This window comes from Schistocerca piceifrons, chromosome 2, assembly GCF_021461385.2.
Source record: "Schistocerca piceifrons isolate TAMUIC-IGC-003096 chromosome 2, iqSchPice1.1, whole genome shotgun sequence".
Taxonomy (NCBI): Eukaryota; Metazoa; Arthropoda; class Insecta; order Orthoptera; family Acrididae; genus Schistocerca; species Schistocerca piceifrons.
Genome location: NC_060139.1, coordinates 1104689457 through 1104716838, shown reverse-complemented (window position 1 = coordinate 1104716838; position 27382 = coordinate 1104689457). Strand labels below are relative to the sequence as shown.

The window sequence follows — 27382 nt, the reverse complement described above, 5'->3', positions numbered from 1 at the left end:
TAGTTATCATCCATGTTTCACTTCCATTCATGGCTACACTCCATACAAATACTTTCAGAAACGACTTCCTGACGCTTAAATCTATACAAATGTTAACAAATTTCTCTTCTTCAGAAACGCTTTCCTTGTCCAGAATGGCATTAAATCGGGCACTCGCTACAGCTGACTGACTCGACTCCTATTGGTCGACTAATGTGACTTCCGTGCTACTGCGCATCCAGTCCTCACCCGCCAAGTTACATGACACCTGCTCTAACATCCCGAAAACCACACTTAAAAGTTTAATATCAGGTTGGGGCCTACTTCATAGTGAATTGAATCTGTACTTCAAGCAGAATTACCTATTTTAGTAAGATTTATGAAATTCCGATGTCTTGGAGTATCATCTGATGTCCTGTTTCTTTTATGATGTAATGTGAGATCTCTTAATGCTTAATATGAACAAAGATGCAGGCTTCCTACGTCACTGTAGCAGTAATGGCTGTTTTCTGGTGGTCGAGGCAATTGCTGAAACGAACCTATTTGTAATAGCTTGTGGGAAAATATTGTGAATGATGGTTTTAAAAATCATCACTTTCAATGTAAATTTCCTTTTACACAAGATGAATTACATCACATATGAGAATGTGCGATGAATTTCTTAAATTCTTAAATCACAGTGTTTGACTCTGACTTAACCCTTTAAGGACCAGCCACTCAGACGAATTTTGAGCCCAGAAGACCAGACATTTATGTCATTATTTTTTAAAAAAAAAAAAAAAAAAAGAGAGAGACCAATTTATACGTGTAACCTTAACTTTTCTGGTGGCTTATTGATATTCGAGACCAGTATTACATGTGAAAGAATAGCTTTTCCTGTAGCCACACTTGTATATTAATTTAAACCTTTAACTTTTCCTATTTGTGTGTTTGTGCTACTTAACAGTGATGTTGCTGTCGACTGACTACATCACGTGCTGCTTTTGTTGATTGGCGAGATCATGTTACATGAGCAACGATCGACTTACAAAAGCACATCGCAATCTCGATTTCAAATTTTCAACACTTCAGGAACTAACATGCTGTGTTTGGTGGAATTTGATACTTTTGTAATACAGAAATATGCAGCGTACTTGTAGCTGCACATCAGATATCTCTCCAATTTTTTCTTTTTCCTCCTTCCACTGTTGGTTTGTTACTAATGTACCGGGAAGTTCAAACCAGTGCATAAAATCATAACCATTCAATTCATTAGTATTTCGAGGATGGGTTACAATAGTTGTTAGTGTGGTTTCACTGAGACAACATTGATATGATGTGCATCAGCTGGAAAGGAAAATGGTATATGTTTTTAACTGATCTGGTTTGCCTTACATCCAGTGATGATGGTCTACAAATGATTTTGCTACAGAACTTAATGACTGTCAGTCCTCATCTCATGAAAGCAGTTAGAAATATCTGTTTACAAATAATACAAGAAGATAGAGATGTACATACATAACAAATTATGCAAGTCTACATTTGTAGATTTAACATTTATTGTATAAATGTGCCTGTATATTATATTATTTATGGTACAAGTTATATAATTTGAAGTAACGCTTGTAAGAGTGCATTCCTACATGATGTTTTCTGAATCGTGTTACGAGGGAGAGCATTCGGAGATGTGAGGATCAACCACAGCTGGCCACTTCTGTAACGTATTCTTATAATGGATCTATTCACATTGATAATTATAGGAATTACTTCTGTGTTACTATATCTGACTATACATTTTCGGGGAGAAAGGTAGCAGCTTTGAAATGCGTAATTGCCCCTCCCCTCTGCACCACGCCTCCTACAATGCTCAGCTGCTGCTTTGTACTCAGCATTTGTGTAACTTAGCTGTTTTTGTAGACCACTATAGCCATCTTTGTTGTGAAAAACTTAAAAAACCTGTGTAATGTGATCATTAGTATTAAATGAAATTTGCATCCCTGAGCCCATTATTCTGTTAAATTATGGGAGGAGCATTTAAGAAGGTATTCTTTCCTTTGTTTCTGAATATATGAGTATTTTCAGTTCCATGTCTGATACCAGCAGCTTATTATATACTTTGGCATCAAATTATAAAACTCCATTTTGAATCTTAGACACGGTAGGAGAGCCGCACGAAAATCATTTTTACTTACAGTATTACTGTGTGAATTTCACCGTCCTTTTTAAATTCATTTTTCTCTAGAATTCTTCCTGTCATTAGGGATCTGTGTTCAGAGATTTCTGTATTTCAACTTCTGAGGCCAGGTGCCATTTCCAGTGGTGCAATTACCAGCTTGTTTAAGAAAGGGGACTCATGAACTCTGTTTGTGAACCACATTTTCTACAAGGCAGTTTCAGTCCAGCCCGGCATTTGCCTCAACAAGCGAAGAAAACAAATTTGAAAACCACACTGAATCTGGTTGATATACCATACTGATGCTTCTTAATCCAATGTGCTGATTCAATCCAACTCCTCGATTCATGAGCCAGCCCACTTTGTGTCAAGCAATACGAGCAGATGTCTAAATTTATTCTTATTTTTAACAAAAAATACCATCAGGGAGATTACATATTGGCATGTAAGTCTAAGAATCTCAAAGTAAAATGGCTCTGAGCACTATGGGACGTAACATCTGTGGTCATCAGTCCCCTAGAACTTAGAACTACTTAAACCTAACTAACCTAAGGACATCATACACATCCATGCCCGAGGCAGGATTCGAACCTGCGACCGTAGCAGTCGCTCGGTTCCGAACTGAGCGCCTAGAACCGCTAGACCACCATGGCTGGCAATCTCAAAGTCCCTCAGGAGGCTTCTACAACTTTATGCAATGTTTGTTCTGCACATTTCTGTAGAATAAATACATTTTTTGCCGTATCTGATTACCCACAAACATTATTCTGTAGAATGCTTTTGAGGGATAGTTTACAGAGTGTGCTAAGAATCCCGTCTGGAGGATAACATAATGAGAATGATTTCTAAATGGAAAGCAGTCACAACTGAGGTTTTTGATTAACTTAACCACAAGCTTTTTCCACCTCCGTTATCCAGTTGGATATTAGAAATTTCACACAGGGAGTTTCATTTATTATGTGCCTATTGATTGTTATTTCATGTACCTGCAAGTATGATACACACACACACACACACACACACACACACACACACACACACACATGTGCACAAATTCACCCCTGTGCACGTGTGGCTACATTGTGGCTGTGTACTACTTTGCAAGGGCAGCTCAACCGAGTAGAGGGGTTGCGTCAAGTGAGGAGGAAGGAGTCTGGGGATGGATGGACGGAAAAGTAGCCAACAGGAGAGAGTCAGCAAGGGAATAAAGGGAATGCGATAGTAATGGGACATCGGTGAGACTGTCTCAATACATATGGGTGGTTTTGTATGGCACTGAGTATGTTAGTTCTGTTGGTCGATTTTGGAATAACCATGCTGGGAGGCAGCCCAACAGCTAACAGAAAGAGTATGAATTGGCATGAAAATTAGATAATTACTACTTGGAGTACTGGAATTAAAGCATGAATTCTTGTTGAAACTATATTTGTTACCATGAACAGTCTTCCTCAATGAAGTCACTATTAAGTTACACTGATGTTACCTCTAATGTTCTGTGGTTGCCATTAAAACTTTAAATATTTAAATATGTCTGCTTGTGTCTGTATACGTGTGGATGGATATGTGTGTGTGTGTGTGTGTGTGTGTGTGTGTGTGTGTGCGCGCGCGAGTATACACCTGTCCTTTTTTCCCCCTAAGGTAAGTTTATCCGCTCCTGGGATTGGAATGACTCTTTACCCTCTCCCTTAAAACCCACATCCTTTCGTCTTTCCCTCTCCTTCCCTCTTTCCTGACGAAGCAACCGGTGGTTGTGAAAGCTTGAAATTTTGTGTGTGTGTTTGTGTGTTCTTTTTATTGAGTCTATCTACCAGCACTTTCCCGTTTGAAAATATATCTAAAAACAAAGATGATGTAACTTACCAAACGAAAGTGTTGGTATGTTGATAGAGCCATTAACAAACACAAACACACACACAAAATTCAAGCTTTCGCAACCCATGGTTGCTTCATCAGGAAAGAGGGAAGGAGAGGGAAAGAGGGAAGGATGTGGGTTTTAAGGGAGAGGGTAAGGAGTCATTCCAATCCTGGAAGTGGAAAGACTTACCTTAGGGGGAAAAAGGGACAGGTATACACTCACACACACACACACACACACACACACACACACACACACACACACACACACATACACACACATATCCATCTGCACATATACAGGCACAAGCAGACATATGTAAAGGCAAAGAGTTCAGGCAGAGATGTCAGTCGAGGTGGAAGTACAGAGGCAAAGATGTTGTTGAATGACAGGTAAGGTATGAGCGGCGGCAACTTGAAATTAGCGGAGGTTGAGGCCTGGTGGGTAACGGGAAGAGAGGATATATTGAAGGGCGAGTTCCCATCTCCGGAGTTCTGATAGGTTGGTGTCAGTGGGAAGTATCCAGATAACCCAGACAGTGTAACACTGTGCCAAGATGTGCTGGCCATGCAACAAGGCATATTTAGCCACAGGGTGATCCTCATTACCAACAAACACTATCTGTCTGTGTCCGTACATGCGAATGGACAGTTTGTTGCTGGTCATTCCCACATAGAAAGCTTCACAGTGTAGGCAGGTCAGTTGGTAAATCACGTGGATGCTTTCACATGTGGCTCTGCCTTTGATCGTGTTCAATATATATGTTGTCGTGGTCTTCAGTCCTGAGACTGGTTTGATGCAGCTCTCCATGCTACTCTATCCTGTCCAAGCTTCTTCATCTCCCAGTGCCTACTGCAACCTACATCCTTCTGAATCTGCTTAGTGTATTCATCTCTTGGTCTCCCTCTATGATTTTTACCCTCCACGCTGCCCTCCAATGCTAAATTTGTGATCCCTTGATGCCTCAGAACATGTCCTACCAACCGGTCCCTTCTTCTTGTCAAGTTCTGCCATGAACTCCTCTTCTCCCCAATTCTATGCAATACCTCCTCATTAGTTATGTGATCTTCGCATCTGATCTTTGGCATTCTTGTGTAGCACCACGTTTCGAAAGCTTCTATTCTCTTCTTGTCCAAACTATTTATCATCCATGTTTCACTTCCATACATGGCTACACTCAATACAAATACTTTCAGAAATGACTTCCTGACACTGAAATCTATACTCGATGTTAACAAATTTCTCTTCTTCAGAAATGCTTTCCTTGTCGTTGCCAGTCTACATTTTATATCCTCTTTACTTCGACCATCATCATTTCTTTTGCTCCCCAAATAGCAAAACTCCTTTACTACTTTAAGTGTCTCATTTCCTAATCTAATTCCCTCAGCATCAACCGACTTAATTCGACTACATTCCATTATCCTCGTTTTGCTTTTGTTGATGTTCATCTTATACCCTCCTTTCAAGACACTGTTCATTCTGTTCAACTGCTCTTCCAAGTCCTTTGCTGTCTCTGACAGAAAATACAATGTCATCGGCGAACCTCAAAGTTTTTATTTCTTCTCCATCGATTTTAATACCTACTCCGAACTTTTCTTTTGTTTCCTTTACTGCTTACTCAGTATACAGATTGAATAACATTGGGGAGAGGCTACAAACCTGTCTCACTCCCTTCCCAACCACTGCTTCCCTTTCATGTCCCTCAACTCTTATAACTGCCATCTGGTTTCTGTACAAATTGTAAATAGTCTTTTGCTCCCTGTATTTTACCCCTACCACCTTCAGAATTTGAAAGAGAGTATTCCAGTCAACACTGTCAAAAGCTTTCTCTAAGTCTACAAATGCTAGAAATGTAGGTTTGCCTTTCCTTAATTTTTCTTCTAAGATAAGTCGTAGGGTCAGTATTGCCTCATGTGTTCCAATATTTCTACGGAATTCAAACTGATCTTCCCCGAGGTCGGCTTCTACCAGTTTTTCTATTCGTCTGTAAAGAATTCGTGTTAGTATTTTGCAGCTGTGACTTATTAAATTGATAGTTCGGTAATTTTCACACCTGTCAACACCTTTTTTCTTTAGGATTGGAATTATTATATTGTTCTTGAAGTCTGAGGGAATTTTGCCTGTCTCATACATCTTGCTCACCAGGTGGTAGAGTTTTGCCAGGACTGGCTCTCCCAAGGCTGTCAGTAGTTCTAATGGAATGTTGTCTGTTCCCAGGGCCTTGTTTCAGCTTAGGTCTTTCAGTGCTTTGTCAAACTCTTCACGCAGTAACATATCTCCCATTTCATCTTCATCTACCTCCTCTTCCATTTCCATAATATTGTCCTCAAGAACATCACCCCTGTATAGACCATCTATATACTCCTACCACCTTTCTGCTATCCCTTCTTTGCTTAGAACTGGGTTTCCATCTGAGCTCTTGATATTCATGCAAGTGGTTCTCTTCTCTCCAAAGGTCTCTTTAATTTACCTGTAGGCAGTATCTATCTTACCCCTAGTGAGATAAGCCTCTACATCCTTACATTTGTCCTCTAGCCATCCCTGCTTAGCCATTTTGCACTTCCTGTCAATCTCATTTTTGAGACGTTTGTATTCCTTTTTGCCTGCTTCACTTACTGCATTTTTGTATTTTCTCCTTTCATGAATTAAATTCAGTATCTCTTCTCTTACCCAAGGATTTCTACTAGCCCTCGTCTTTTTACCTACTTGATCCTCTGCTGCCTTCACTATTTCATTCCTCAAAGCTACCCATTCTTCTTCTACTGTATTTCTTTTCCCCATTCCTGTCAATTGTTCCCTTATGCTGTCCCTGAAACTCTGTACAACCTCTGATTTAGTCAGTTTATCCAGGTCCCATCTCCATAAATTCACACCTTTTTGCAGTTTCTTCAGTTTTAATCTACAGTTCATAACTAATAGATTGTGGTCAGAGTCCACATCTGCCCCTGGAAATGTCTTACAATTTAAAACCTGGTTCCTAAATCTCTGTCTTACCATTATATAATCCATCTGAAACCTTCTAGTATCTTCAGGGTCATGTAGGTTTACTGTATGATTAAATGATGATGGCGTCCTCTTGGGTAAAATATTCCGGAGGTAAAATAGTCCCCCATTCGGATCTCCGGGCGGGAACTACTCACGAGGTGTCGTTATCAGGAGAAAGAAAACTGGCGTTCTACGGATCGGAGCGTGGAATGTCAGATCCCTTTATCGGGAAGGTAGTTTAGAAAATTTAAAAAGGGAAATAGATTGGTTAAAGTTAGATATAGTGGGAATTAATGAAGTTCAGCTGCAGGATGAACAAGACTTCTGGTCAGGTGAATACGGGGTTATAAATACAAAATCAAATAGGGGTAGTGCAGGAGTAGGTTTAATAATGAATAAAAAAATAGAAGTACATGTAAGCTACTACAAACAGCATAGTGAACTCATTATTGTGGCCAAGATAGACATGAAGCCCACGCCTAATACAGTAGTACAAGTTTATATGCCAACTAGCTCTGCAGATGATGAAGAAATTGATGAAATGTATGATGAGATAAAAGAAATTATTCAGGTAGTGAAGGGAGACGAAAATTTAATAGTCATGGGTGACTGGAATTCGTTAGTAGGAAAAGGAAGAGAAGGAAACCTAGTAGGTGAATGTTGATTGGGGCTAAGAAATGAAAGAGGAAGCTGTCTGGTAGAATTTTGCACAGAGCATAACTTAATCATAGCTAACACTTGGTTCAAGAATCATGAATGATGGTTGTATACATGGAAGAACCCTGGAGATACTAGATATATTTTAAGACTTCTTCTGGATCGGAGAAATTACTGCCTCTTCTTACAATTGCAGGCAAAAGTCATCCATAGAAATAAAAAAATATTCTTGTGTCTATTGTAAGTCATATAATTTTTCCTTTTGCATTTTTATCACACATAGCATTTACAACACTCATTACTGAGACAGGAGTAAAAATTACACACCCTTCTTCTATGAGATCTAAAACATAAGTCAGGGTGTATAAGACCCAGGACAACCGGGAGATCCGGGAGAAAACCTGGGATTTTTCCATCTGCTAGAAAACCCAGAAAAACCCGGGAATTTTCATTGCTTTAGTTATCAGTTAAATTTTTGTAATTTTGACTGGTAAGAACCAATACTCTAACAAAGGATATTACTGTATCCTGCTACTGCTGTAATAAAATGTGAATGAAGGGGGTGGAGGAACCTTAAATTGCAAAGGAAATGCGCCATATACAACAACAAAACACAATCATGCAACCGTCTGTCAATGGTAAAATTTGCAAAACGCTTTAGGGAGACTTTGCAATGCTTCATAACAACAAATTGCCTCCGATGAGCGTGACACCACAACTGTTTACATTAGATTCACTTTAGCAACTATGAGCAGACTCATGCACTTATGCAGTTGAGTCACCTATGAGTAGTAAGTTCTCCTGCTTCTGGTTACATAAATGTGGCTGTAGGCTGTGTAAGCAGCTACCGGAAAAAATTTTACTGGCGCACCTAAGCTGCCAGATTCATACATGCACAGCAGGTCCGAATCTAGGGGAGGGGAGTGGGGGGGGGGGGGGGGGGGGCAAACCAAGGTATCTGACCCAGGTGGCAGTTACCTTGTTTCACAAAGCGCCTAGCATCCTGCACATGTTGGTCTATCGATTATTCTTATGATTTTGAAATGCATCCCTGTTGGTTTTTTAACATTTTTGGACACATTCAAAGTTGATTTCTGAGCAAATCATATGTGAAACTATTTCCTAACATAGAGGTTTTAGCTTGTAGTAAACCTAATAGGCATTTGATATTGGTACTTTGTGAATTATATTCTGTTGTGTTATAAATATGACCATTTGTGCTAAAACAACCTCGTTTATTTGGTGTGTATTACAAGTGCTGCAATATTAGAAAGGACTATTTTGTTTTATCTAGCAAACAGTGACAAAATAGATGTAATCAGATCAAGAAACCACACCGGGTAATTTCATGTGAAATCACCCTGTGGCCATTGCCGTTATGTCACAGATTTTTCTGAAGATTTGGTGAAAGAATGTACATAATCAGTTAGGGATAAAATATTTTTTCTGGAATTTTGTGACCAAAATTCGTGAGTCATGCTTGGGTAGCTCAGTTGGTAGAGTGCTTGCCTGTGAAAGGCAAAGATCCAGAGTTCGAGTCTTGGTCCGGCACACAGTTTTAATCTGCCAGGAAGTTTCATATCAGCGCACACTCCGCTGCAGAGTGAAAATCTCATTCTGGAAACATCCCCCATGGATGTGGCTAAGCCAAGTCTCCGCTATATCCTTTCTTTCAGGAGTGCTAGTTCTGCAAGGTTCGCAGGAGAGCTTCTGTAAAGTTTGAAAAGTAGGAGACGAGGTACTGGTGGAAGTAAAGCTGTGAGGACGGGGCGTGAGTCATGCTTGTGTAGCTCAGTTGGTAGGGCACTTGCCTGCGAAAGGCAAAGATCCCGAGTTCGAGTCTTGGTCCAGCACACAGTTTCAGTCTGCCAGGAAGTTTCATGTACAATGTATTTCTTAAATCACACAGTGTTTGACTCTAATTTAAAAACCAACTATTTGATGATGAGCCATTTAGAAGAATTTCAAGCCCAGAAGATCAGACATTGATGTTGTTATTACAAATTTTGCTGGTGAATTTGTAGATACATCTTAAAGTGTAACATGCACAAAAAAGATCAACTTTATTTGTGAAAGCTAGCTTCTGTTGCAGCTTGTTAACGTTAGAGACCAATATTATATGTGAAAGCATTGCTTTTCTTGTAGCAACACTATGTATATTAATTTAATTTTCCTGTTTGTGTGTTCACACTATTTAATAGTGATGTTGCTATTGGCTGACCACTCACGCATCCTACAGTCTGAGTATCCGCTGTGTCTGCCCCTATAGCTGAATGGTCAGTGTGACGGACTGCCGTCTTAAGGGGCCCAGGTTCGATTCCCGTCTGGGGCGGGGATTTTCTCCACTCAGGGACTGGGTGTTATGTTGTCTTCATCATCATTTCATCCCCATCCGGCACGGAGGTCTTCCAGTGTGGCGTCGAATGTAATAAGACCTGCACCAAGATGGCCAGACCTGCCCCGTAAGAGGCCTCCCAGCCAATGACGCCAAACGCTCATTTTCAATATCCACTGTCATTGGCTGGTGGGACCACATGACATGAGCTATGACTGGCATACAAGAGCACATTGCAATCTCGTTTTAAATGCAGTGGAAAGTAACTTGTGGTGTTTGGTAGAATTCGAATTTATACTTTTGAAATATTAAAATATGCAGCATACTTGTCTTTCCAAAACGTGTTTTTTTTTCCCCCTTGGTTTCATTTCCTAAAGTGCTGGGAAATTCTACGCCTGTGTATAAAACCATAACCATTGAAAGGATTGATAAGTTTTACTGTCACCTAACATGGAAAAAGTATGTTTTCACCAGGGCTTGTGGCTTTACATACATTTTGATCATTTACAAAAAAACAAATAGCACAATGCTTAAATGTGGGGAAATGTTACTGAAACACAGATTTGGCAATGTAGTGAATGGACATGACATTTACTACATTAGTTTTCAAACTTGCATGTTGGAGCTTTACATTGACATACAAAGAGCATTGAAGTTAGAGATACCTATGTCTTTAGGTGCTGATACAGGCAGGACAATTAACATAGAATGTCATTTACTGGAAGCACCACATTTGCTTCCTTTCTCTTGCAGCATAGAACGGAATGTGAAAATAACTGTTGAATTCAGATTTTATGGTACACTGCAGAGCACTGATAATACAAGCAAATCAGGATACATATTGATATAAATATAAAATGTTTGCAGTCCTTATACAGATTATTTAATTATACAGTATGCCAGTGCAGTCTTTCTAGAAATGTGATGATCATCTGCCCACAACTTTATTTTTTTCAGCTTAAAGGATTGGAAGGGAATGAGCTTAAACAACAGGTTCAAAAATATCTCAAGTTGCTGGACATTGAAGAAAAAGCTAATGCTGCTTCAAAGACATTATCTGGTGGAATGAAGCGTAAACTTTCAGCCGGTGTTGCATTATGTGGGCAGTCAAAGGTAATCTTCATTGTATAATATATGTTAACACTTTGGGTCCTGAGCCATTGCGCGCGGGTGTCTACCATAAAGACTGGCTGATTTTAACGTATTTTAAACTACTACAACTCATGAAAGGTTTCAGTTATAGCAATAAAATAACTTTATTAATATAATAGAGGGAAACGTTACATATGTCTGCTTGTGTCTGTATATGTGAGGGTGGATATGTGTGTGTGTGAGAGTGTATACCTGTACTTTTCCCCCCCTAAGGTAAGTCTTTCTGCTCCCGGGATTGGAATGACTCCTTACCCTCTCCCTTAAAACCCACATCCTTTTGTCTTTCCCTCTCCTTCCCTTTTTCCTGATGAAGCAACCGTGGGTTGCGAAAGCTTGAATTTTGTGTGTGTGTTTGTGTTTGTTTGTGTGTCTATCAACATACCAACGCTTTCATGTGGTAAGTTACATCATCTTTGTTTTTAGAAATAAAATTACTTTTATTGAAAAACCTAGACTTTCTTGTTTAAAACTATATATAATACCTTTCTCTTGAATTAATACATACTTTTGACTAGTGTTATTATTATAACATTATTTTTGAAAAAAGGAAAAATTGGTCAAAGGTATATTCACTGTATTTTCTAGAAAGAATTTTTTTTATTGTACACTAAAATTGTAGTTATGATGGATACAGTATGTCTTATCTGCAGTAACCTCCTGTAACTATTTTAGGATGCAATTTTTCTCTTTGCGTGGTAAATTTTGAAGCACGACATTTTGCACAATGCTACTTTACATTCACTACACTGGTAGCTTGTGTCTTTTCGCCACACTTTTCCAGTCAGTTTTTTTCCTCTCAGAGAACACACTACACACTGTTTTTGTTTCTGTTTCTTATCAACATCTGTCTCAATCTTTTCAGGAAATGATTTCCAGTTGGTAGTCTTGGAGAGTCCAGATGGACCAGGTTGGGGTTCAAGATCTTTGCTTTGTGCAAGATATGCACAGATAACTGTCATGAAGTGAGATGTTGTGAAGCATTTTCCAGTAACCTTATTGTATAATATGCAGGAATTTACAATCACCATTAGTATAACATGGAATGCCAACTTTCTCCACTACTTCACAGTTCAATGTTCAAATGCACCGTATGACAATTGCTGATCTGATAAGTCAACACCAAACTTGTTTTTATTGTAGTCCACTACACAGGCTGGCTTTGACTTCTCTCTTCCTCTCTGATCAGTGAAAGTGACCATCTCAGCAGTGTGCCTTGTACTTATCATATGAACATTTCTTTCGTCCTTCCAACACAGTGCTAATATATTTCCTTTACGCCTGAAAATAAATTCACCTCGCTGAAGGTTCGGATCTTTTATAGCACGAGGCAATCCCTGCCAAGATTTTCTTGTTGTTCCCACAAGAGCAGTTTTTGCAGCTTCCAGTTCTGAAGCAAGTATTGGACTTGTGTAGAGTCTGTCCGTGAACAAAGTGTAGCCTTTTCCTGACAGATTTGCAAGCAACGTCTTTACCAGAGTCACTGAGTCAGACCTTTCACCCACGTAAACAGAGAAATTCCAGATGTAAACTGTGTCAGATTCGGTTAACATGTACAGTTTCATACTGTATTTATTTGGTTTTTGTGACGTGTACTGTTTGAAATACACACGACCTCGAAATTTACACATGCCTTCATCTATTGTAATTTTTTGAGATGGTGTATACGTACGCTGGAAATTAGCACACACATTATCTAGGAGTGTCTCACCTTGTGCAGTGGGTCATAGCCAGTTTCTCCTTTCCTCTTAGCTAAGGAATTATCACTAATGTGGAAGTTTCTCAAAATAGAAAGAAATCTGTCACGGCTCAAGATGTTTGGACAGAAATTACACGACACAACAGGGTTCTCGGACCAGTGCTCTCGTATACGTGGCCTCACACTTACACAAGTATGGACTACAATTGACAGAAACTTCCTTATTTCCATAAGTGTAACTCCTTTCCACTTTGATAATGAGCAGGTGGATGAAAGGGAATTTGTGCTTTGTAATCTCCTGATGAATTGTTGAGCATACAGATTAGTTTGTTCCTTTATATGTTTCATCATACTGTCTGTCAGGAAATATGAAAAAAATTCTAGAGGTGCACTGTTCTGGTCTAAACTGACAACATTGCATATTCCAGATTGTCCTGAGAATAGATCGATATCTGATGCATGATCAGTAGTTGTCGAACCTTCCTCAGAATCGGTGTGGTGCGCAGGTCTCGGCCTCCCCATCACCGTCAGCCTCGATCATTCTTCAGGCACAATGTAGATGGGATTACTTGCTGCTGAAGTGCTTGGGCACCTGCTCTCCTCTTCTGAATCTATCAGAAGAGTAGTTTTTGCAAACAAAATCATAATTACGTACTGAGAGTTTTTCCAGTGAAAATCTGAACAAAAATTATACATGTTTTGTTGTCAGAATTCTTTACCTGAACTGCCAGAAACTTCTTCTTGAACATAGTCCTCATCATCATCAGTCATCTACAATATCTTCCTCTGACAAATCAACGTCACTTTCTTCTAAATCATGATATAACTCACAAGCAATTTCTTCTTTTGTCAAGCCACACTTCGCCATGTCGATGCTACTGAGACCGCACGGGAAAAAATCGCCGCTCACAAAACCCGACAAATAAAAAGGGAAGCACACCCTTCCACAGCATGCCCACACCATCTAGTGACCAATACTCGAACTAGTCTGTGCAGCACCTCCCAGACAAGCGGGAGCTGTAAGAACACACAAGGGAAGGAAGGGGAAGAACAAGTACACGCGCCCGTAAAATTATGGGCGCCAGACTTTTGGGCAGGCTGCTCACGCCCATATTTTTACGGGCGTTGGTGCCTAAGTGTTAAGATGTTCCGACACCGTGTCATCAATAAGTTTCCATAAAAAAACCATAACAACTTGAAAATCAAAGACATCCAAGTTTTGACTGTTTCCTTCCTGAGAGTAGGGTCCATCACACATTGCTGAGCATGAGTTTCAGTCTCTTCATCAACTCAGAGAAGTAGTATTTCAAAGCTGTCTTGTGTTTGTTGGCCCCATCCTTTCAGATATCCTCAGATATCCCCTCCCCCCCCCCCTTTTTTTTTAAAAAAAAAGAAAAGAAAGGAGCAAATAGTCCAGAGGCAACAAATCTAAAATAAAATTATGTTGTAATGAAAAGACTTGCTCTTGAGCAATGGACAGGTGATTTATTGCAGCAAAATGTACCAAGGCATCACCATAGGGCAGGAAAATACCAATAGGTGCAGAGGGCTGAGTGAAGTTGTTGGTTTACATCTGGCAGCATATTATGTCAACCTATTCCTAGGCCATATAGAGGACAATTTCCTAGTCATCTTGTATCCCAAACCTCTCACCTAGTTCAGACTCATTGATAACTTTTTAACACTTCTACTTAATTATTATCTACTTGTCAGTAAGGTAATCCTCAAAACTTTGAAGACAGATGAACTGACTTATCAAAAGTGCACGTCATCTGATGTTATCTAGAATCATAAGTAGAAGGTTAAAACAAAATTTTTCTCCACATAACTGAAATATTCGTAGATTGCTTGGATCTTCATGAAGTGTGTGATTTACAGTGAAAGTGATCGGTTCCAGTTTTTAAACATTTTTTCTTCTGCTCTTAAAGCTGATCAAATCCATCATGACACATTGCAAAGAGGCCGAGCTGTACAGTATGTCTTCGTAAAACGACTGACTGGTTCACAAATCAAGAAACATACTTTTTCACAACTTTAAATCTTAGTGAAATAATATTCGAGTAACTAACGCAGGTTACTCTTCGAGATATCAGCTCAAACTGCCAGTCGCAGCTGCCTCGCTGCTTCCCTATTTATATATTCTAACTAATGGATGGCCACTTGGACCATTATTACTTAATAATGACAACATATTTTTAATCATATTTACAATTAAAAGTTACAAAGCTAAGATGTTCTCATTACTTAGAATAATACGTCTAAAATTACAAAATTGAATAATATGTGAAATTTATAATGTAAAAATGTTTTTAAATGTGAAAATTCCATCTAAATATGAGTATAATAATGAACTTCACAAAATTAATTAATATATGCTAATTACACAATGACTCACATTCCTAACAATAATTGAAGCTAAGAGGGTAAAACAAAACATGTTTTGATTGACAGAATTTGTAACAGATGCCTAGAATTTTATAATTAGGTGTATGTCTGGTTACAACAATACAAGTTTAATTAATAAAGTCATTGAGTCAGAATGTTCTTTACAGCTTTCATCCTAAATTTACGTTTTACAATATGTGCCTTCATTTGTAAGCAACAGAATAACTTCTTGAATGAGTAAACTACATTCATAAAAGTCCAATTATTTCAATAATTACAGTTGGTGATTAATACTATATATTTTATTCTTATCATTTTCACTAATTAGTCTCCAATTTAGTGTCATTTTTATGAAATTCACGAATCACCACAATACCAATCATTTTAAAGTGAGGTATTGTACTACACGATGTCAGGGAATCAAAGTTTTCATTAGGTCTTTGTATATTAGGTATGTTACAACTTTTTAATGACCCGGACTGAGGATGAGGACACCATATCCGTGTTGTTCCAGACACTGAACAGCTTTTTCCCATTTGCTTCACCTGGTCCCCCTCAACTCAACAGCTTCCTCGATATTAACCTCCACCTCAAAGGTGGCTGCATCAGTGTGTCCATCCACATCAGTCCTATTAATCACCAACAGTATCTCCATTTTGACAAGTGCCACCCATTTCACACCAAGAAGTCTCTTCCATACACCCTAGCCACCTGATGCCATCTGATATGCAGTGATGTGCAGTTCTTCTGCAAACCACCTGCCCCATCTTTGTAAAACTACACCTGAAAGTACATGTGTGTATGAATTGTGTTGTTTTTAAATTGCAATACCATGACATGTCCAGTGTCTTTGTAAAAGTGGTCTATGGATGAATAAAGCTACTACTAAATTAAACAATGGAAGTATGAGCTGGAATATCAACAATATCAGAAAAAGGATAGACTGCTATTCGTCATAAAGATGACATGTTGGGTTGCAGACAGACACATTAAGCTTTTGGCCAAGCTTTTCCACAGTGGCTGAAAGCTTAATGTGTGACAGTTGTTTTGTTGTGCCCGCCCACAACTCAACATATCATCTTTACGGTGTGTAGTACCTATCCTTTTCCTTATACTGTTAGAAATACTACTACCACTACTAATACGTATTCCGAGTGTCTCACCGATGTCTCGACAGACCGCAGTTAGCCTCCCCACCTTGTCCGGAAGCAGATATCTTGCACTTCGTCATTACCGTCCCACACGTACCCACTGACCACAGCACACCACGTGACTCAGTACCATCTACGCATACCTCCCACAGTGGTATTCTGCTGCTGACCGACCTTACCCAATATCCTTGTCCGTCCCTGTTATGCTCCCAGCCCCTTGCCCCACAGCTCGTATCCGTGTAACAGACATGGATGCTAGATACTTCCCTCCTAGTCTACCTACTCTGACCCTAACGTGTCAAAGGTGGGGACACCTGTGAAAAAAGCCGTGTGGTCTGCTCAGCTGCAAACACTGTACAGCATCCTATGCGGGTGTGACCACAAATGAGGTATCTTTCCACAAAAATGGCTACCACCAAACGGTGGCCAGCCGATCAGTATTTTTCTTACCGGCACCAACTTTTCTGGTTTATGCGGGACGGAATTGAAGTGGACTCGGGGGCCTCGGGCCATTTCTGCACCGTCTCGGGCAGGAGAGGGGGAGGGGGTGGCGAGGTTTCAGGCTGGTGGAAACCTAGTAAAACTATATTAACAAATCAGTCACTTTATTACAACCTAGGCAGCTACACTCAGATGCCACAGCGGGGTAGCCGTGCCCCTTGCAGCTGGCAACCGGCCATCAGGTCCCGGTGTACGAGCCACAGAATGTCGACACCTGCAAACAGCTAGTAGCAGCTGTCCCAGTTAGGTATGCTGCTCTACTTGGGAGTAGTATAAGCAGTGCAGGTGACTACAACATCTGCAGAGAATGCTAGCCTCCCAGTGGGAAATCCCTTCCCTGCAACTGGCGGCACGAGGCCTCACGGTGCCTGCACCGGTGTAGAAAGGAGAGCGTCTGTATTGCGCTGGTCGTGACCTGCTACCGGCTCCCCTCCCCCCTTCCCCAGGCAGGAGTCAAGTAGCTGCTGGAGTGAATCCAGAGTGGCTCACCAGTGGAATGGCACTAAGCCTCAGAAAGAGATTTCCGCGCTAGTAGGTGTTATCGCGGTGGCGCCAGTCGGCCTCTCGGCAGCTGCTTGTCGACCCGTGATGCGGTAATGCTCTGCTCAGCCCCTTCACCGTAGTCAGTCTGCCGGGCTGTGAATAAGTCTGCTAAAAAGTCACAGTTACTTTTATAATACTGTGTCTCGTTTGTCGTACCGATGTGCTTCTTCTTGTCAAGTTGCTGACAACATTTCTGTAGCGCACCGGTGGAGAAACTGCTCGGCCCATCCTATAAGACGTCTTGCACTCGTCGGCAATGCTGCACAGCTTCCACAGAATTGTCAAAAGATAGTGACACCGCTAGAGAACACTCGCTGCAACGTATCCTTTGTTCCAGTAATGTCCCTATCCACAACCTTCAGTATTCCCTGTCCCTTATGTGCCTCTGTCCCCTTCCATTCCCTGCCCCCACTCCAGTCTCACACGTGCCTGCTACCCCACAGCACATCTGCATACCATTTTCTGCCCCCCACCCCCACCCCCTAACCCCCTCCAATCGCAGACTCCCAATGCTGCACCTAGCAGCCCACTATCTTGATCCTGTCCCTGCACACTCCCACAGGAAACACTACAGTTTCTTCCCATTCCCTGCCCCACAACTCTTCTGTGTCATCTTTCCCCGCCAAGTTGAGTTCACTGCTCACCACTCACCAATTCTCGTAAACTGATGTACAGCCCGGAGAGCTGTGTGCTTACCAGATGCCGCTCCGTATCCACATCCAGTGACACCTGGGGGCTGAGGATGACACGGCGGCCGTTCGGTACTTTTGGGCCTTCCAAGGACTGTTCAAAGTTTAGTTTAGTTAAGTTTTTATGAATGTGTGTGTGTGTGTGTGTGTGTGTGTGTGTGTGTGTGTGTGTGTGTGTGTGTGTGTGTGTTTGTGTGTGTTTTCTGTGTCTCACTAGCTTAGTCTGCTTTTAAATGTTCATTTAATATACACCACTACAGGTAAATCTCATTATACTCTATAGTTACATGTACTGAATTCACGTAAATATAGGCTCATCTTCTATGTCAAATATGATGTTAGGTTCTCATTTACTAACATGTTAAGTTTAAAATAGCAGAGTTTCTTAGTATCTATATCAAAAATAACCAGTATCACCTTTCTGAAGCACTTTTTAATGCAAAATTTTTCATTTAAAACTTTTACACTGAAACAGACAATACTACAATAAAATCACTTTCATTAAGTCCATCTACTTCCAAACAGCCTCTTAATTTTCTACATCAGAAGAATCTGATGTTGCTACAGACAGTTCAGTTTCCACAGTGGATTTCCTTACACACAAATGCTTTGTAGCTGAAGTGTTCTTGATAGGAGCTGGAACTGCCACACTGTTTTGCAAAGAAATGCTTAACTGTCAGCTGTGTGTCTTCTTTGCCAGCTGATTATGCAACTCTTTGTAACATATTAAGAGAATTTTCAACTTCTCTCTTCACTATTGCACTCCTTACTTGTCAAGGATCACATTCTTCAAAAATGCCTTTTCTTCATCTTCAGCTTTCTGATGGGCAGAACTTTCTGAACTTCTGTTTCTTCTTTATTACTGTTCTCTGTGAAAACTGTCAAAGTTTTGTTGTTCAGATCTGTGGAATGAGAATTTAGGAGATCCCACACATTCTGTTGTGTCCACCCAGTTCACAAGAAATGTTCACATAGATTTTGAAGAGCAAAATTTATTTAACAAGAGAGAATATGCCTTCTCTGACTTGTATTTGACAAAGACAATTACTTCTCGAATATGGGGAAACAATATTGAAAAGGAAGTCTTTTCTGGAGTTGTAGAAGAACTATATTTATAAAGCCGCTAAAGGCCTCAATGAAACAGTCAATGCCGGTGGAAGAACTAATAAACATCAGTGTTGTCTGAAGTCTGAAAAACTTTAGGAAGAAAACGAACACTCCAACAAACAGTTACTAAATAGTGCACACACAAAGCACTACACTAGCCAAAATTTGAATCCTGATGGGATAATCCACAGTTAAAGTTCTTGAATTTTTAATCACAGTATGAGGTAAAGTCCCCGAAAGACAGTTCAGTTTTGGAGTTTCAGTACGACAAAACACAATCCTGTTCGGAGTAGAAACAAAGACGGGAAATCTTACAGGTCCACTTGTTGATCCATGCAATGAAACACGGCATCATCATCATCATCATCATCATGGCAGCTCCAAAGTGACTTCCCGATTGATGGAATGCGACTCCATCTGGTGCCTGGCCCAGGAAACCCACTTGGAGTGAACTACTCAGCATGGCTCAAGCACTGGGCACCAGGATGCCGTAGGCACCACTTTCAATCACAGAGAATAGGTCTGTGGTGCCAGCGGCCTCCATTGGCACCTGGAATGCCATCCAGTGGCCAGGCAGATCGTGTTTGTCTGCAGGAAGTCTCCCACTGCCGCACAAATCATGTGATCGTTTCCCCTCAAGTGCAGTGACAATTGTTGGTATGCCCAGGGCATGTTCTCTTCATTGACATCAGTGAATTTGATCTGCCATGCCATGTCTGCAAATACACTTGTTGCAGTGGTGTTGTCACTGCTCACTTCACCTTCTAGCACAGGTACAGCTTTGGCTGTTGTTTCCTCCATGCACTAGTCATACATTTTGAATCGATGTCAGTCCGTGTGTCTCTAATAACATCGATCACCATCTTAATATTAAACCAGTCAGAAAATCTGGATGGTAAGTTCCTATCACATTTTTCTATGAGATTGAAGAAAGTTTTATGCACATAGCATGCTTCAAATATAAAAATAACTTCCTGGTCCATGGGTTGCAGGATGAATGTAGTGCTCAGTGAAGGAAACAGGACTTCAGTGTTTTATTTGAATCAGTAATGGAAAGTGGGTGGCTGAGAACAGGTGGAGAATAATTTTGAAAAGGACTTTTTAGTTCTCACAGTAGACTTTCAATTCTCTGTTCAGGCCATTAACAAACTAGTCATTCAGAACAACAGAAGTCATCTAAGTTTTCGTGTTCCATCGCCAATGAATGCTCAGCATAATGATTTAGGGCTCTAGTATCTTGAGAGTGGTAGATCATAATAGGTTTTAATTTGCAGTTCCCACCAGCATTTCTTCCAAAAAATGGGTGCCTTGATAATTTGCTGTCATAAACGCAGTTGCTGGTTTTTCTTCAGTAGAAATGAACATGTACCTGTTTTTAAATTCTTCAACTAAAACATCAACTGCTTTAGCGGCCTCTATTGTCATTTTAATGTTGTGAAAGGCAAAATGGTACTTGAAACAATTAGACCAATGTGAGATGCCCAAGGAAGGTGGTAGATTGTCCCTTTCTTTTCTTAAATCTGTATACAAGATATTTGCTTTAGCTTGATAGCAGCCCCTGAGAAAGGCTCGTGCTGTGAGTTGTGATGCTCAGTCCAATGGCTAACCATCTTTTCCATGCTTTCATTGCCTCAGGTCACTCTAATCACACTTTACTCAGCTGACTATTGAGCAGTTTCTCGAATTGATTCTGCATTGTCACGAAAAGTTCTCACACTGGATTCTCTAACACCCAAAAGCTTGCTGAATGTCAACAATGCACTCACCTTTCTCGTAGCATTCCAAAACTCCTAACTTTGTTTCAAATGAATATGAACTTCATACACACATCTTTCCCTTGACAGGCACACTTTCTTTCCTTTTACTCGACATTCTAAATACATATCTTTTCATGTTGCACTTGAAAATGTGTATTGGGATGTGCTAATGCATTTGTGGCAATATTGAGCAGACGATGCACCACAACAAGTGAATAGTGTTCTCTTTTGAGTGTAAATTGATCATCTTTGCCACTGGCGGCATAATAACTCGTGTTGATTCTCTTATATTTGTTCTTTGTAATGTGTGTTTTTGCTAAATGATTATTAGAAACAATCCTTCAAATTCCTTTGCTATAAATATTTATATGGTAAGTTCCCAAAGTGGTGACCATGAAAAAAAAGAAACAGAGAAACACACATTGTTGGAAGGAATGGATTCACAACCCCAAATATTGATGGTGAGAGTTAAGATGGAAAAGGGTTTTTCATGAGACTCAAGACCCTTGATGGTTAATTTGCCTCCAATAGAAGCTACACAGAATAATGTTCAAGAGGGGGATAGCAAACGTCCAAGGTGGAAAAGTTAATCTTCCACTGTTCTGGACTGTGTTTACAAAAGATTTTTTCAGAAGATGGTATGGGGAAAAAAGAGCCTGTCACAGATACTCAGAACCCTTCACATTTTAGTGGGGCCGGATCTTCTTCCTCGCCAGTCCTTACGGGTGCTACGGTTACAAAATCTTCCAGCCAACATCGGTACTGTTGCAGCAGCACAGACAAATTCATTGTTATAGGACTTAATTAAGATGGTAGATTCTATCACAAAAATTTAGGGCAGACCTCCGTGCGTACAACAATTGACACTATGTGAGAGGAGGGCCCTGAGAGAGGCGTAGAAACAGACAAGAATAGTATGAACTCCGTAACAGACATGAAGGATTCACACTTACAATGCACATCAATAGGATGCACTGTGAAACAACTGGCAACCCAAGTGGCTAGGCTCAGTATGCAAGTAGTTGCCCATCGACAACAGATACGTAGTCACAGCAGGAAGAAGTGCAATAATATTGATGGGGCAGTGTTGCTGGTATCACAAATATTTTGGGTACCTTGCTTGCCATTGCACTCAATCCTGTAGTTACCCAACCTGCAAAGATGAATGTTAAAGGGCATCAAAAACCACATAGGCACCTGGAATGGTATAAAATATGCATAAGTACAAAAACAGTGTTGACCTCACACAATAGTTTCCAATGACGGTTTGTGCAAGACTGTGCTTCGGGTGAGAAATTTCGGGTGGACACAGGGTCAAAAATCAGTGTTTATCCGAGAACGGCTGCAGACACGAGGAGAGCAATACATACAATGTATTGATAGCAGCTAACAATTTGAGAATTCTGACATATGGGAAGAGATGGTTGGGATTACAACTGAACCAAAATTCTCACCCATCACGGACTTTGATAATTGCAGATGTGTTTCATCCTTTCATAGGTGCAGAGTTTCTGTACAATTATTGTCTTGTGCAAGACTGTGTCAACTGTCAATTAGTGCCAATTCGTACAGGAGAAGCATTGTCTACAACACCTTCTCAGTGAGGTTCCACACCGTGCGAGGTGGCTGTGGCTAGCCGCACGAAGATGTCCGGTACCTCTTCCACGTCATTCGTGTCAGGGTTCAGTCCCGTGATTCTACAACGATCCACAGTGACATGGGCACACACAGGTTCACCATATGTGAAGAACTGTGGAAGACACTGGCATTCGGTTACAGTAAGCAATGTTACAGCACTATCCACGGACGGCCCATTTCACAAATTACTACGCAACTTCCTAGCACTTATGGAACCTGCAAGTGCCATTAGGAAATGTTAACATTTCACACAACATCACATCTAAGGGCAACCTGTCTCCTGTTGGCTCCAGAGAGGCTGCTCACAGTGCAGGCAGAGTTCAACTGGCTGCTGAAAACAGTTATTGCAACTAGTTCTGACAATGCATCGGCATCACCAAGTCACACGGATCAAAGAAGAGATAAATACTGGAGAATAGATTGCGATTATAGGGTGTACAAAGCACAAACAGTTCTAGATCAGTACCCCATTCCTAACATGAAGGACTTCCACAATACCGTTAGTGACGTGACAGTATTTAGTGTGATAGATTGAGCAGAATTGTGGTCCCATATTCCAGTGGCTCACACAGATATTTAAAAAAACAGCAGTGACTACGTCTTTCAGACTTTTCGTGCCATTCGGTCTCAGGAACGCTGCAGAGAAGTGAAAGAGATTCGTGCAAAAAGTGCTACAGGAGGTGCAATTTGTGTTCTGTTGCACGGATGACATTTTAATGTTCTCTGTTTTAGTAGATCAGCATACTGACCATCTGTGGCAGCTTTTCTGTCAGCTACAACATTATGGCATCATTATCAATGAAGCAAAGTGTGTCATGGGAAAGAGTGAAGTTCATTTTCTGGGATACTTAGTTTCCTTGGTACGGTTGGCACCATTATCTTAGTTGGTCAAAGCCAAGCAAAAACTGCCTCTTCCCAGTGCTTACAAAGACCTTCTCAGATTTTTGGGCATGCTAAATTAGTATAGACACCATTTTCCCGGGCTAAACCCTTTGCGACGTTGCTCGCCACAAAGAATATTACAGGCAGCTGAAAGATTCCTGTGACTTCCGAGGCCAATACGGCATTCCGAGACCTCGAGAAACATCGGGCGTTGCTAGGACATCCAAAACTGAGCAGTCGTGTAGCTGTTACGGTAGATGCAAGACAAACAGCAGGAGACACAGCCTTGCAACAAAGGCAGACAGGAGGTGGCAGCCACTTGCTTTGTTCTGCCTAGTCTTGAATTTGATGCAACAACGACAAAAATGGAGCGGCATCAACTGTGAACAGCTTATGATATACTTGGCAGTCCGACATTCTCGCACAGTCGTAGAGGGGAGACATTTTACAATCTTCGCAAACAATGAGCCCCTCGTTGCTGTTGTCCAGTGAAGTATGGACCTTAAGTCGCCGCATCAGTTTAGGCGTGTTGAATATATAACTCAATTTATAGCCAAAATGCAGCACATAGCAGGAAAGAATAATGTGGTCGTAGATTGCCTGTCAAGAATTTGTGCCAGTCAGCAATCTATTCGTTGGGACAAGTTAGCGGCAGAGCAGCATATTGATCCTTTTTTTATGCAGTCTTCTCCAGAAATAATACGTGGGATTGCAGTTCGAAGGAGTACCATTTGCAGAAGTCTCGGGAGGATTTTGGTGTGGTGTAGCGAGAGGTCAACAGTGGCCCTATATAACCATATCCCCAGTGAGTTTTTGAAACGCTTTACAGTCTGACACACCCAGGTATGTGAGCTATGGCTAAGATGGTCATTTTCAAAGTGGTGTGGCCCGGGGTGCAAAGAGATTGTGAGGCTTCGACATGCACGTGTTTAACATGTCAGCGAAACAAAATTGGAAGAAGTGTTTGCATTGATTGCTCAATTTCTGACACATGCAGGCGGATTTTTGTGTACCAATGTGGACATTGTCGGCCCTTTCAGAGCTTTGCAGGACAGCATTTTACGAGATGGTTAGAAGTCACAGTACTTACTCATATATTGGCAAAATTGGTGGTAAAAGAAATGATACACATGTGGTTCTCCGGATTTGGCCTACCACATGACATTAGCATAGATTGCAAAGCCAATTTGAAATACAACTGTTCAATGAGCTCATTTTATTATGTGGCTGCAATGATATGTATACAACGATCTACCACAGTGGAACGTTTCCATCATGTGCTCAAGAAGTTGCTAATGTGTAGTCAGAGTGGGCAGAAGCACTTCCATTTGTCTTAATGGGATTATGCACAGCAGTGGTATTATGCATGGCAATAAAGGAAGATATTCAATGCTCTCCAGTGCAATTAGTTTATAGTGTATAACTGTGAGTTCCAGGGAAATTAATCCTCCAGATCCACACACCAAATGGAGCCACAGTTAAGTACGCAGTTTGCAAAACAGCTCAGAAATCGAATGAGGAACGTACAACCAACCAATCCCACCAGACTTTGTATACGAAAAGTATGAAAATATTCATGCACAACATCCCATGTATTGCTTATGGATGATGCAGTTCATCTCCTATACTTTTTGCCATAATCTGGTCCTTAAAAAATGATAGAAAGTTGGAGCCACACCTCCAACAGTGATAAATATGGGAAACATTGAGGGGCTCAAATGAGCATTCACAGAAGGTGTCACCTTTCTTACTCAGCCTAAGACATCACTTTCTGAGGGGGAAACAGACAAGCTGATGGGTAGTGACAACAGACATCGAACCTGACGTTTAAGCCACCCAACAGAAGCAACCTACATCTGCAACCAATGGTTACATGAGGACTGGCCGGCAAGTAAGGTGGAAGTTCCATCACATTGTGGAAGCACCTGCCTTTAAAAATAAAGGAGGGTGGCAGTTGGGGGGGGGGGGGGGGGGAGCAGCGATGAGGTGACATCGAACTGACAACGCACCACAAGTTCTCTTTGGATTGTGAAAGGATAATCTTTGCTGCTGTCACCATAGTAACTCGTGTAGATTCACTTATAGTTGTTCTTTCTAGTGTGGGTTTTTGTGAGATAGAAATGAATAGTTATTAGAAGCAACCTTTTATATTCTTATGCAATAAATACTTATATGGTGTGTTCCCAAACATTACTGCTTCCACATACTATTAGCAGATGGTGCATGGGACTTAAAAGAATAACGAAACTGCATATAATGAGGGTCTATCTGTATATACACTGATGGAAAAAAATCACAACACCAGAACATAATTTATAAAGAGTAATGAAATTTCGAGAATACATTTGTCTAGGTAACATATTAAGTGATGAATACAGCAAGGTCACAGGTTAAAGTAAATGGGAAATGCTTGGACATTAATAACCAGGATAACTGCCAGAATATTATATGCATGCATGCTAGTGTGATGCATTGTGTCGTAGAAGTGCAGGATGTCAGTTTGGAGTCCCATGCCTGTTGCACTTAGTCAGTCAATATAGGGCGATTAATGCTGGCTGTGGATGACACTGGAGTTGTTGTTGATAATGTCCCATAGGTCAAGGCAATGTGTCGTCACTATATAGGGCATTTTCGGTTACAACAGCGGTATGTCGGAGAGTGTTATCTTGTTGGAAATCAACCCCTGTAATGCTATTTATGAATGGCAGCACAACAGGTCAAATCGCCAGATGGATGTATAAATTTGCAGTAGGGGTGTGCAGGATAACCATGATTGTGCTGCTGCTGTCATATGAAATTGCACCCCGGACCATAACTCGTCTCGTGCAAGACTTAGTCAACTGTCGATTGTGCCAACTCGTACAGGAGAAGCATTGTCAACAAAGCCTTCTCAGTGAGTTTTCATGCCATGTGAGGTGCCCATGGCTAGCTGCATGAATACATCCAGTACCTCTTCCACGTCATCCATGTCAGGGTTCAGTGCTGTGATTCTACAATGATCCGTTATGATGCGGGGCACACATGCGGTCACCAGGCCTGTTAACTGTTTCGAGGGGAATGGGATCATACTACACGAGAAGTGTTACTACTCTGGCGTTTGGCAGTTAGTTTTGACCAAACATGAATCGAATTATACGGCAACAGAAAAAGAGTTACTAGCCACAAAAGTTTCAAACTTTGATACGGGGATCCAAAACTGTGGTGTATACTGATCGTCAAGCTCTAGCATTTCTCATGGAAAGTCATTTATTACATAGGAGACTGATATGGTGGGTGTTATCCTTACAAGAGTACCAGACTGAAATTAATTACATAAAGGGTTCGTAAAATGTCGTTCCAGATGCCCTATCATGTCTTCCGTTGGGAAAGAACAATATGGTATGGACGGAAGGTCCTGGAGTTACTTACAGTATCAATTATTTAACATTAAGCTGGACTAACAATGAAGTATGGAATTCAGCCTTACACATAAAGAAGTATATAGCCAAAAAATCCATATTTTAAAGATAAGTGATTGACAACTAAACAAAGTTTAACAACAGAGGATAAAAGATCAGAATGGTTGATTCATAAAGATGTATTATTCTGGAAAAGAAAGATAGTAAAGTTCAAATGGAGACTATGTATACCAATTACAGTAGAATTAGACTTCATTACATTTATTCACAAGAGATACGGACACTTTGGTGTACAAAAGTGCATAAAGTATATGGTAAAATTCAATTATTTTAAGAACTTAAGTAGAAAAGTATTAACAGTTATAAGAACCTGTGAAGTATGCCAAAAGATAAAGGAAGACAATTGAGTTGTAGTTAGATCCTATAATACCTAAGAGACTTCATGACCTTTCTGCAGCAAATTTTTTTGGTCAACTTCCAGCAGGCAGGGGTTGGAATAACGTGCATATTTGTGCTAATA

The 27382-nt window shown here is 40.6% G+C and overlaps 1 protein-coding gene across 1 annotated transcript in view; it reads left to right on the top strand.

Annotated features, from left to right (window-relative positions):
* The window catches only part of LOC124776164 (phospholipid-transporting ATPase ABCA3), a 544268-nt gene that overhangs the window by 92934 nt on the left and 423952 nt on the right, over positions 1-27382 (top strand). The window contains exon 9 of the mRNA XM_047251005.1: positions 10921-11076. Coding sequence (XP_047106961.1) covers positions 10921-11076 — 156 coding nt within the window. The remainder of the gene's footprint in view (positions 1-10920; positions 11077-27382) is intronic.